General features: G+C 46.7%; 1 protein-coding gene across 3 annotated transcripts in view; it reads right to left on the bottom strand.

Annotated features, from left to right (window-relative positions):
* PLCG2 (phospholipase C gamma 2) overlaps positions 1-12,317 on the bottom strand; it is an 80,652-nt gene extending 68,335 nt beyond the window's left edge. For 2 of the 3 annotated variants that reach the window (XM_067540155.1, XM_067540153.1), the window contains exons 1-2: positions 8,132-8,143; positions 7,720-7,958 (exon numbers count right to left, since the gene is read on the bottom strand). In XM_067540155.1, coding sequence (XP_067396256.1) covers positions 7,720-7,915 — 196 coding nt within the window. In that variant the 5' untranslated portion in view covers positions 7,916-7,958; positions 8,132-8,143. Of the gene's footprint in view, positions 1-7,719; positions 7,959-8,131; positions 8,144-12,224 lie in introns of those variants that run through there. The other variant, XM_067540154.1, reaches the window with a different exon arrangement.
* Between the last annotated feature and the right edge of the window lie 614 nt (positions 12,318-12,931).

Below are 12,931 nucleotides of genomic sequence, written 5' to 3'. Positions count from 1 at the left end.
AGAAGCTGGCCAAAAACAACCCAAGCATAGGTGAACACAGCTAGTGAGATCTGTTTCTCCCAGACAGCTATTTGCATGACACTTTGCGTTGCCACATACGGATGCACATGCTGCTGGTGTTAAGTGTAATAAGTTCATGCAATCCTCTGTGCCCAGCACCTGCTGTGCAAAGCTCTCTGCGGCACGCTGTACCCCACGTACACCCTTATGGTGTGATTTGTATATCGTTCATGTTCTCCCTTGCAGTGTCACTGTGTATCGTCTGATGCACAGTATGCCATGAAAGGGGTTTTGGGAATGCTCATGGCACACTGAACATGATTGTTACGGTAGCATGTTTCCTGCAGTGTCAGACATACGTACAGATATGAAACTCTGCTGTGTCACATCCCCAACTGTGTCTCTCACATGGTTGGAACAGATGCAGATGAACACAAAGCTGTGTTTCTGCGCCCCGCAGAAGCATGCATACAAGAACAATGGACTGGCCTAAGCACCTGTCAGCACTCCGGCCAAGTGCGAGAAATCATGCACACTGTCGGACAGGGCCGATCACCTGACCCCAGGGGGCGCTGGGGAAACTTGTCAAAAGCTGAGGCATCTTTGTCTCTTGAGTCTCCCCTGGAATCCATCTTCTAATCAACACCAAAGACTGAGAATCTACCCACAGGGAGAGGGGCTCTGGTTGCTAGGGTCATCGCAACCAGCCTGTGTGGTAAGCTGAATACAGACTGACATATTAATCTTAGGTTAAGATGCGAGTTATCTTTTAGTTGACTGTGATTAACTCCTTGACTTATTAATAATCTGATTTAGATTCACTTAAAATCTTTCTATAGTCAATAAACTTATTTGTTTGCTTTATCTAAAACAGTGCGTGTGGATTGAGTGTGTGCAGAGACCTCACTTCAAGTGACATATCAATTTCTTTGATAAATTGACAAACAAGTGTGCAGCACTGAACCCTGCAAGACAGCAGTTCCCGGGGTTGCATCCGGGACTTGGGGTGTTTGCTGGGGGACTATCCCATGAGTGGCTGGCCAGACCACTCCTTCGCTACGTGAGGAATGCAGGAGGCTGGGCGTGGGCCTACCCAGGAGTGGGTGGGTCACACAGTGAAGCGGGGTAAGTCGGGGCCCAGGAGTGAAGAATTGGGGTGACAACTACACACCAGTCCAGAATGCAGGGGGAACGTCACAGTGGCTCAGCGAGCACAGGGTCTATGCATTGCTTGTTGTTCTGAAAGAGGTTCACACTTTGAACGCTGGTATTGGTGATTTTAAGTGAGCCTTAAGTGCAATGGCTGAAAACAGTCAGGAGGAGATCCCAGTTTGTTATTTTCTGTTTGTTTATTTCAGGAGAGGGAAATAAGCCCAGGGAAACACAAAGATGTCTGGCAATGAGGCAGCTGCAAACCTGGAGTTGGCTCAGCTACAAGCTCAAGAGAAAGAGAGAGAACATGGGATCCAAAAGTGGCAAGCAGAAATGAAGCTTAAAGAAGCAGCTGAGGCCAGGGAAACTGAGGAAGCCACCCACAGACATGCTTTGGAGTCAAAGCAGCAAGTGGCAATTGCAGCCAAGGAAGCTGAGGAAGCTGTACACAGCCGTGCTTTGGAGTCAAAGCAGCAAGAGGCAATTGCAGCCAAGGAAGCTGAGGAAGTCGCTCACAGGCATGCCTTGGAGTTAAAACAGCAAGAATTGACTTTTGCTGCAGCTAAAGAGGCCACAGAGAGAACCAAAGCAGCAGAGCAGAAAACTAGGGAAGCTGAAGAAAGAACCCACCAGAGAATCATGGAGGACAAAGAGAGAGAGAAAATACCAGCTGGAGATGATGGACAGACACGGCAGCATCCCAGGTGTTCCTATGTCTCCAGCATCATCTTCCACACTTAAAACACTCAGCTTTGATAAGCCGTGTCCTGCTTACAAAGAGACAGATTACATCGAGGAGCACTCCACTACTTTTGAAAAGCTTTATGCAGTGCAGAAAAATGTTCCCACTCTCATATCAGAGTCGTCGGGCAAAGCTTTGTCTGTGTTTAATGAGATGCCAATTGAGGAGGCTTTAAAGTATGATGCATTCAAGAGGGCTGTCCTGCAAAGATTTCAGATTACACCTGAGGTGCACAGAATGAAATTTAGGAATCTTGAGCGGGATACAGGCATGACTCTTAGCAAATATGCTTATAAATGATGTGATTTATTGAAGAAGTGAATCAAGGGAAAGGGGGTTGACACATACGACCAGCTCTTTGACCTCATAGTGCAAGAGCGATTTCTGAGCATGCGTACGGATGATGTAAGGAATAGCCTGTGGGATAAGAATCTGAAATCGGGAACAGAAATGGCCGCAATGGCAGATTCCTTTGAGCAGGCACAGATGTCTATGGGCCATAAGCCTCAGGGGGAGAGGCAGAAACCCAGTTCTAAAGGGGGATCTCATTTTATCCCTGTGAAGAAGGAGGGGGGCTGGGAAGGCAAGCGATCGCCCCCCCAGGAGCCCTGTCTCATCTAGAAAAACCCAGTATAGCTCCACTATAAAAGAGGAGGGTCCAAGAAGGTGTTACAATTGCAACTCCACTGAGCATTTGAAAAATCAGTGCCTGGGGGCTGAAAGGGGTTCACTCCCCCCAGCCCAAGTGAATGCAGTGATTCTAGCTCCGAAGGCCCAGGAGGCACCCCCCATTTTCATGACCAGCTTTGTGGCGGTTGTGGGTGCAGGGGGTAGTAAGGAGTTTCTCAGAGATATCAAGATAAACGGCAGGGAGGCTGTGGATGGAGGGACACAGGAGCGCAACTTTCTCTAGTTAGGCCAGGCTGGGCCCTAGAGAGACACATATTACATGGCCTGGAAGCATGGATCCAAGTAGTGGGAGGATGCAAGATCTGTGTGTCCCTCGCTACCGTGCAAATACAGTGTGAAGGCTTAGAAGAGGGGTATCAAACATCCAACCCGCGGGCCAGATACGGCCCACCAACCTTTTTGGTCCGGCCCCTGGTGGCAGCATGCGCTGCTGCGAGATCTCGTGACCTTGGACTCTCTGGTGGCCTCGCGTGCTGCCGCGAGATCTCTGCGCTGCCGCCAGAGAGTACAACGCCGCGAGATGTCACGGCCTGACGCGCTGCCACGAGATCTGTGTACTCTGGCGGCAGCGCGTGGAGCGCTGTGTGCACGAGACACAGCGCTCCAAAAGGCAGGAGAGGGACGGTGTGGTCTTGGGGCATCGCGCAGTACTATAATTCTTAATCACTGGTCGATTCTTTTAATCGTAAAACAGTAGTAGTTGAAGAAGTGAATTTACTGCAGTTTTTATATCGCTGATATCGAGCAAATCAAATATAATACTGCATAAAAATGGGCAATCAGAGTGGTGACCTGCAGCGGTCAGGAATACCATGCTGAGAGCCCAGGAGATGGGGGCGGAACCCCCCAGAAGTTACGGTGGAGGAGGCCTGCGTGTCTCCTGGTGGGGGGAGGGCTGAGGCTGGCTCCTGCCCACCAGAGGGGAAGGGAATGGCCCCTGTCACCAAGAGAGCAGTCCCTGAGGTGAGCTGCCAGCAGGTTGCAGCTGGACTGGGGACAAGTCTCGCTCTGCAGGGCATGGAGGACTGTCCCATGCTCAGATTTTGAGAGGGAATGTGCGGCTGGCTTGCCTGGAAGGGAGCAGACACATGACTGTCCCCCCAGGTATAAAAGAGGAGGTGACAGAGAACACCCAAACTCCTGTCCCAGGTTTTCAGGATGCTCACCCTGATGTGCTGGTGGGAATTGACTCTGCCTCTGTTAGACAGGAAAATCCAGTTTCCACTGCCGAAGAAGGTGTCTGTGAGCATTTGAATCAGCACCAAAAACCTTTAAGGCACACATTAAAATCAGCCAAGCAGCCTGGGACATGGAGAGTCTTGTTTCCTTATCAACAACCTCTCACCTTGCAACTGGAAGACAGCTCTCTTACACCTCTGCAACAGAAAATGCAGCCACAAAGGAAAGCAAGCAAGCTGCTATCTCAATTTCGGCAGAGCTGGAAAACTGCGCATGCCCGCCACTGTGCATTTGCCAAAGGTTTTGGACTTTCTAGTACACATAGTAAAATCTATTTTGATCCTCTTACACAATCTAGATTTCCTTAGATTCACCTCAGATGCCACAGCGCTAAAGCTAGACATTCTTCAGGTCCAAAAGGGGATTGATAGCAAACATGTCAGGGCTGATGTTTGCTTCTTCTGTCAACAAGCCACTCAGCAGTGTAAACACAGATAGGCAGAGTGGGAAGTAAATTGTGTCAGAGGCGCTGGGGCACATTACTTCCTCTTCCTCCCCCTCGAGCAAGGGGAAGCAGGAACAAGACTTCAACTTGCTATCCCTTATTCAGGCTGGATTGTAAAGTCAGGCTCCAGCCCTAAATAAATAAGTATTCTTAGTCCCAAAGACATTTGAAGCAGCAGTCTCATTTCCACTGGGGGTAATGCATCGGCCAAATACATAGAGCCAGATTCTCAGCTGCTCTAAATCCGTGTGGCTCTGTTGAAGTCAAGGAATTTACTTGATTTACTTCATCTGTAAATCCAACCCAGTGATCTTTCATTGATACAGCACTTCCTTCCAAGAGAATATGAATAATCTGCAACTCTGAGTCAAAGAAACGTAGAGAAAGGTTTCACAGAGGACTATTTTTGTCAAAAAAAAAAAATCTCCTTTGTACACAGTGACTTTTAAGTCGTTGATGCTCTCTATATGAAATGCTTGTCCAGTCATGCTGGTAAAGGAGGGTTTTAAGTTTAAAACAGGATGGCAAATCCCACAGTGCAGTGGAGGACTTTGAAAATGGAGATTGTCTAGTCTCTGGCTATACCCATTTGCTACCATCTGTAAGGCCCAAGGTCTCTAGGCTTCCCCAGATCACTTCTTCTGGAACCAGACAAGTATCTCCATCCAAAGTTATTTATCCAGGAACAACCACTTGCATTAGGCTGGAAATTAAGTGCAGTTCAAAGACAGACAGACTGTTACCCAGAAATGACTGCAATCGCAACGGTCTCCAAGAGGAATTATCTTTGAGAACTCATGGAAGACAAGTGAAGACCCAGAGGACTGGATATGGGCAAACATATTACCTATCTTTAAAAAGGGAAATAAGCAAGACCTATAGCATTACAGACCAGGCAGTCTAACTTAGATACCTGGAAAGATATTGGAACAAATATCAATCTGTAAGCACCTAGAGGACAAGAGGGTTATAAGGAATAGCCAGCATGGAATTGTCAAGAACAAATCGTGCCAAACCAACACAATTTCCTTCTTTGATAGGGTTACTCATTCCTAGCGGATGAGAGGAAGCAGTAGACATGATATAGCTTGATTTTAGTAAGGCTTTTGCCATAATCCCACATGACATTCTCATAAATAAACTAGGGAAATATGCTCTAGATAAAATTACTATAAAATGGGTGGATAACTGGTTGAAAGACCATACTCAAAGAGTAGTTTGCTCAATGGTTTGCTGTCAAACTGAGAGGATGTATTTAGTTGAGTCCCGCAGGGGTCAGTCTTGGGTATGGTATAAGTCAACATTTTCATTAATGACTTGGATAATGGAGTACAGAGTATGCTTATAAAATCCATGGACGATACCAACCTGTGAGAGGTTGCTATTACTTTGGAGGACAGGATTAGAATCCAAAACAACCTTGACAAATTAGTGAATTGGTCTGAAATCACCAAGATGAAATTCAATAAAGACAAGTACAAAGTACTTCACTTCGGAAAGAAAAATCAAATGCATAGCTACAAAATAGGAATAACTGGCTAGGTGGTCGTACTGCTGAAAAGGACCTGGGAGGCACAGAGGATCACAAATTGAATAAAAGTCAACAATGTGATGTGGTTGCAAAAAAGGCTAATATCATTCTGGGGTGTATTATCAGTAGTGTCCTACGTAAGACTTGGAAGGCAATTGTTCTGCTGTACTTAGCACTGATGAGACCTCAGCTGGAGTACTGTGTCCAATTCTGGGCACCACACCTTAGGAAAAAAGTGGACAAATTGGAGAGTCCAGAGATGAGCAACAAAAGTGATAAAAGGATTACAAAACCTGACACAAAGAAAGATTTTATAAGTTGGGCATGTTTAGTCTTGAGAAAAGAAGACTTGAGAGGAGACCTGATAAGCCTTCAAATATGTTAAAGGCTGTTATAAAAAGGATCAATTATTCTTCATGTCCACTGAAGGTAGACAAGAAGTAATGGGCTTAATCTGCAGCAAGAGAGATGCAATAAAATATTAGGAAAACTTTCTAATTGTTAGGGAAGTTAAGCTCTGGAGTAGGTTTCCAAAGCAGGTTGATAAGAACTGGTTACACATACACCTGTCAGGGATGGTCTATGTCAGCGGTTCTCAACCTTTTTTTCCTGAGTACCACTCGGGAAAAAAAGGGGGGGGGGACTTTCGGCGGCGGCGGCGGCGGGGTTTCGCGGTGGCGGGGGACTTTCGGCGGCAGTGGGTTACATGGGGGAAACAATGCCCTCCGCCGAAACCCTTCCGCCGTTTGCCCCTTTTCGGCGGCAGGGTTTCGCGAGGGTGGGTGGGAGGGCACTTCCAGCGGCGGATTCGGCGGCGCAGTACGGCTCACGTATCACCCAGCCTTCTTCGGCGTACCACCGGTTGAGAACCGCTGGTCTAGGTATACTTAGTCCTGCCGCAGCTCAGGAGCCAGACTTGACTTCTCAAGGCCCCTTCCAGCCCTACATTTCTATGATTTTTTTGTCCTTTTTTTTCAGATCCCTACATAGGTTTTATTGGATAGTTTCATTTTTTGTTTTATTTTTGTTGTCCAGTTTGTATTTTTTTAATTGTGATTTGATTTTATTGTGAAGACTAAGAGATCCATGTATAGAGAATTTTTTTTTTTTTTTAAACACAGAGTATGGCAACAAAGCTTTCATACTAAGGAAACATACCTCTAACACACCTAGTAAAATTTAATATAGGGTTGCATTTCAGGCCTATATACCCTTCCAACGAGACTGCAAGACATACAAATTAACAGATGATTCCAGTTTGCCATTGATACCCAGAATCTTTCCCCCTTCTCGTAGTGAAATGGCTCAGAATTGAAAATAACCTGAGACGCTGACTCTTAGTATAAAATTATAATCTGCAAACATTTATTTTTAAAAATGTTAATGAGTTATAGGTAAAGACAAACAACCACAAAGTTTGTAAATGGGCTTTCCCAACCCAGCCTCCCCAGTTCATCCAAACTGGACTCTCTAAAAAAACAGACTCCCAACCCAAGACCTTGTGCATTAAGTTTCTTCACAGTATGTTTTAAATTTGGTTGTGTTTGGTTTTTTTAGTAAGTACTAATAGCCTGATCCTACAACTTTTACTTGTGCAAGTTAGCCCTTCTTATGTATGAGTAAGGTTGCAAAATCAGGATCTGAATCTTTAGCCTTTGACAAAAAGCCTCTAGGAAGGAAAGCCTCACAATAGCAGTAAGTTAGCCTTCAGCAGCGCAAACTGCTTAACTAATGAATTGTAGAAGACATTTGGTCTACCTTACAGTAAACCGAGAAGGCTCACAAAATGAAATTTTTAAAGTTTGCGTCTTTTCACCCAAGAGCATAATTAAACTGCCAAATGCTGATTTAAATGAGCCTTTGTCAATAACATTTATCAGTAATAAACTCCGAATTCTGGTATGCCTTGATAATACTCACAGAAACCTTCTATCTTGTCAGCTGTCTTGCTCCAGGCCACCTGCCTGGTTTCCATTATGACTTGGATGGTCCTCCTTTCTGGAGTAAACTTCTTGAGACTGAACACCGTCATAACCGTTCCCAGCTCCAGAGTCCTTTTGATCTGGCTCCTCTCATATTCCGGCAGCGCTCCATAGTCTGTGGTCTTTCTGGACATTTTTTTAAATCAAATTTCATCAAACTGATATGTTCCAGATCTGCTGAAAAAGGGAAGGAAAGAAGGGAACAAATTTAATATTTAAATAAAAACAAAGTAAAGTTATTTCCTTTGATTTACAAAAAAATGGATCCGTGTTGAAAGAAGATCAACATAAATCACTGCCCTTCACGTGCAAGCATACAGTCTCATAGCTAAGCTTGACAACAGTCCTACCTAGTCTGTGAGGTTTCCAAGAAGAAATGTGTTTTGCTGGGGGAGGGATCAGTGACCCAGTGTAGAAGACTCAGAACAATCAGGTGGGTGGGGCAGCTTTAGCATTCAGTGAAATATGATCTCAGATTCTAAACAACAAAACAAAAACTCCTCCGCTTCATGAACAATGCAACGATAATGACTTCCTCCTCCTAGATAGTGTTATCTAATGTTCCACAGTAGCATAAGGCAAGCTAAGGTCATTCTGGCCCAAATTTATAACAGTATGTGAACAAATGCTCTCCCCATCCCTGAGATGTATGCAGGAAAGCTAGAATTGCAAGCAGGCAAAGGTAGAGTAAATCCACATGATCCTTGACTTGCATGCCCACACAGTTACACATGTGGATATGTATCTTTAAAATATTATCTGCAGCACTATGCAGGAGGCTCAAAATTATATTTTATGTAGTATAAGATTTGATTCTCCCCAGAAACAACAGAGAAGACGTGGGAGAGAAAACCGTATAAGAGAAGTCCAAGACCAAGAGCCTGTGACCAAAAGGAGAAAGCATCTGTAACTAAAAAGAGATGCACACGTGCACGAGAGAAGATTGTGCCTATCTTATAATAAAGAAACCTGTTACAAATAATCAAGAAATGAGCTAAATACAAGGGATTATTTGTTTAAATTCTAAGTCTAGGTATGCACTAGAAACTTTTGCTGGTATAGGAATGTCAGTCAGAAGTGTGATTTGTTTGCAACATTTCTATACCAACAAAAGCCCTAGTGTAATGCAGTTACACAGGCACAGAAATGCTTTTGTTGCTGTAACTTATTTCACTAGCCAAACCAGTATAAGCTATCCTAGCAAAAGAACTTTTTTACCAGCTGTGTCAACAACAAGAGAGCTTGCCAGTATAGCTATACCAGTACATATAGACATATAAATGTTTCTAGTGTAGACTTGGCCTAATTGTATTGTAAACACTGGAGCCCACTTCTGTGTTGTCAGTAAGCTTTTCCAAAAGAAGCGTGTCCTGGGTCCTTCTACACCACATAATAGTGTCTGCAGGTCCTTTTTTTTTTTTTTTTTTTTTTTTTTTTTCACTAAGGGGCACCTCATTGATCCCAAAAGATGAGAAATAAGCTTTGAATCCTTCAGCGAATCATTTTCTTTACAGGGTGCTCCAGAAGCATCACTAAAGGGACCAAATCTCAGTCAAATCACCAGAATTTGGACTCCTTTGAGTAGTCTCAGCAGACCACGCGGAACTTACATCTCCACGTGGTCTCCTCCTCTCGTACTGAGGTGACAGACGGCACACATTTCTGTGCACAACGGCCATCAAGCGAGGAGATCACTGAGACACAAGAGTCCCAATGCACATGCTACAACGCTCATAAATAACAACAAGCTTCCATGTCTCAGTCTCCTGCACATCACTGCAGCCGTGAACTAATTATAGTCATGGTTACATCTCACCCTGGTGCAGAACCCTGCACACAATGGGCACTGTGGAGCCAACTCTTTCATCCACGAGCAAAGGAGGAAGTGGTTTAATTTTCACACAAGGAGCAGTGGTTGCCACCACCACAGCTTTCTTGACCATCCCCCTCAACCAGAACCCAGGAGCAGGAAGGTCTTAAAGCCCTTCGGAGAAGCTTCAACCACCAGCTTCAGAATCTCTTCTGGTTCTCTTCCTCTCTCCTCAGTCCACCACCCTTCATTTGAGCAGTTTCAGTTTCCATGTTGATAACCAGTCTGACTCTCCTGCTTCTCAATTCCCTTCTGTAACCTTCTTTAACCTAACTACCCTCAATCACTGTGTCCTGACCTGCTCTTTACTAATAGATCTCCCTCCCTCCCTCTCATTACTTACTTTCTTTTCACCATCTCATTATCCACTCCTTTCACATCTCCCAACCTTCTCAGAGTTCTCTGCTGTCGTCACCCTTCTCTTTCAAATCCCTTCTTAAATTCCACTTCTTCACTGAATCCTTCCTACTGTGCACTGATGAAGAGGCTAATGATCTCTGCCCTGCACCGTTATCCCATTTTACGTTAGATGCTAAGCTCCCTGGAGCAGGAACCATGTCTTAGCCCATGTTCTGCAAAGCGCTATGGAAGTTTATGGTGTTCTGTACCCATTTATTCCTATTAAATTCTTCTATTAACTCTAATGGGAGTTGTATAGGACAATCCCCAGGGAACAATGACAAATTACCTATGCAGGTCACTGTGTGGGTAGGGGTTAGCCAAAAGTGCTATCGACCTTTTTGTCTCTATAGGACTAATCACATAATTCATTCATGAAATTATTGTGGATTCATATCCAACCATCTAGCCATAACCCCTTCTGTTACAATGCCTTCCAATAATAGAAGATAACGGCAATGCCTGGGGAGAAGAAATCAAAGGAAATCCTTGATCTGAGTTTGACTTTCAAACATGCAGTGCTGTTCTCAGTCTCTCCCTTCTTCCCCCTCCCCCACCCAAAATTAAGAATTGCATGAACATCAATCAGGCCATAATTCAGATCTGTAGCACTGAATCTTTAAAAAATAACTTTTAGATGTTCAGTTTTTTTTAATGCTCCACTGAATTATATACAGCCAATGCCTGACATCTAAATGAATATCATTTTCTTGAGAATCTAACAAAACACAGATCTGATCCATCTTTCAGAGGGACAAACATTAGCTGTAAGGTGAAACCTGACAAATTAAAGAATTACATTTATTTCATTTGAGGGATGCTTTGGGACAGACTATTAATACAGGAAGTTGGCTAATAAGGGTGACATTTTGTACACTTTTCAATGTATATGGTACATTGGTCTTAATAAATTTCCACTCCTAAAATTTCTGAGAATTATTTATTAATTAGGACAATTGTAACTTTACAATTGTAACTTTAGTTAGTAACTTTAGTTACTATACTTCATTATAGTGCTTCATAACTTATAAAGACAACTTTGTTGTATCCCAAGACCGCTCCACACCTACCTGTTAATAGATCTTTGCTGAGAAACAGGAGGAGAGAAAAAATTGCACTAAAGACAAATTATAACATGTAGGTTACTGAGATGCTGCTGCATTTATTCCGAAAATTATTTCTTGTAGTTGCACCCATGATATGTGAGGAGCTTTCCAGGCATCCTAGGTGGGGCAGAAAGGATGGTCTGGTGGCACAATCAAGAGATCTATGACCTCAGGCACATCACTTAATATTTGTGTGCCTGAAGTCCCCATTTGTAAAATCTCTATTAACCCTATGTTGAATTGTAATTTGAATTAAATGGTAATTATCCTAATAAATAAAGGTTGTATATCTTATGTTGCATTATGGTTGTTCTCAGTTATTTGCAATGTTTTGCTAGCCTTTAGTTCAAATTAGTGAGGTTATACAGTACATTTCCAGTCCCCCGATGTGGTGTGTGCAGGACCCCCCATCATGTGAATTGTCTGCCCACATCCCACTGTGGGAAGAGGAAGGGATATAGCCTAGTGGATTGGGGACTAGACTTGCGTTCAATGCCCAGCTCAGTCACAGACTCTATACGCCCCTGCTTTGTCTTTCTTGGCAAAGACTGCACGCGCCCCTTGGGCCTGGAACTGTTCCTAGCTGGGTGTGTACAGCGCCAAGCACAAGCGGGCACCGCTCTCAGCACAGGTTATAGCGGACCACAGCGGCGACGAGGGGGGGGGGGGGCTTGACAGCCTGAGGCCAGCCAGAGGTGACGGGGGGGGAGCAGCCCCGAAGGCCCTTCCCGTACCAACCGCAGGACCACGAGGCAGGGCGAAGACACACAGGGAGCCGGCCGGGCCAGGAGCCGGAGCGCGGGCTGGGAGAGGCGCCCGGAGCTGCCCGCAGGGTTTCCTTCCTTCTTTTCGCAGCAGCGAGCTCCGCGCCTCCGGCCCCAGCCCAGCTGCCAGGGGCTGGCGAGCCCAGCCCCGGCCACAGCGCGGCCCCCGCCCGGGGGGGGGGGGGGGGACGGACAGGTGCCGGCCGGCGGACAGCTGCCGGCCGGAGCAGCGCGCCCACCTCCAGCCCCCAGCCCCGACCACGACCCCGGCGGCGAGCGGCGCCTGCCCGCCCCCCCGGCTCACCTGGGCGCGGGGCGCTGCAGCCCCGGGAGCCTCCCCGGCCGGTGCGCGGCGCTGCGCTGCGCTGGAGGCGGCGGGAGCGCCAAGGGGGCCGGGGCCGGTGCCTCCGGCGCTGCCAGGCCGGTCGGTGGCTGGGACTCTCCGAGGCTCCCACTTCTGCTTCTGTGGCAGCAGCAGCAGCAGCAGCAGCAGCAGCGACCGGGGGTCATGTGACCCGCCTGCCCCGGCCACCTACCGGCGGTGCGGGGAGCCGAGCCTCGCCGAGCCTCGCTGGCTCCCTCCCTCCCCGGGGCCGGCTGAGGCGCCTCTGGTCCCTTCCCAGCTCGGCCCTCGGTCCCATGGCCGGGACCCCGCGGGGCGGGGGGGGCTCTGCATGGGGCGAGGCTAGCCACCCCCTCCCCTTCGTTCCCCATGGGGCAGAGCTGGCCGGGACCCCCCAAGTGGGGGGCGACTCCCCAGGGGGCTGAGCTGGCCGGGACCCCCCGAGTGGGGCAGCTCCCCCTGGGGCGGGTTGGGACTCTGAGGAGAGAGGCCCTATCCTATTGCAGCCTTCAGTCCCCCAAGAGTTCACAGAGCCTGGCTCTGGCCTCCAAAAAACCATGAGATCAGGGTTGGAAATCCCAGGCTTTTTGAAATATAGATATACTAAAAGCCCAGTCCCGCTGGTTTTGGAGCCTGCCCACCCCGGGGGTCAGGCTTCAAGCTTTTCT

The sequence above is a fragment of the Emydura macquarii genome, unplaced genomic scaffold (assembly GCF_026122565.2).
Source record: "Emydura macquarii macquarii isolate MOO-44397 ecotype Brisbane River unplaced genomic scaffold, CSIRO-AGI_Emac_v2 contig_561, whole genome shotgun sequence".
NCBI lineage: Eukaryota > Metazoa > Chordata > Testudines > Chelidae > Emydura > Emydura macquarii.
Note: the sequence above shows the minus strand (reverse complement) of the source record. Positions and strands in the feature narration are given on the sequence as shown.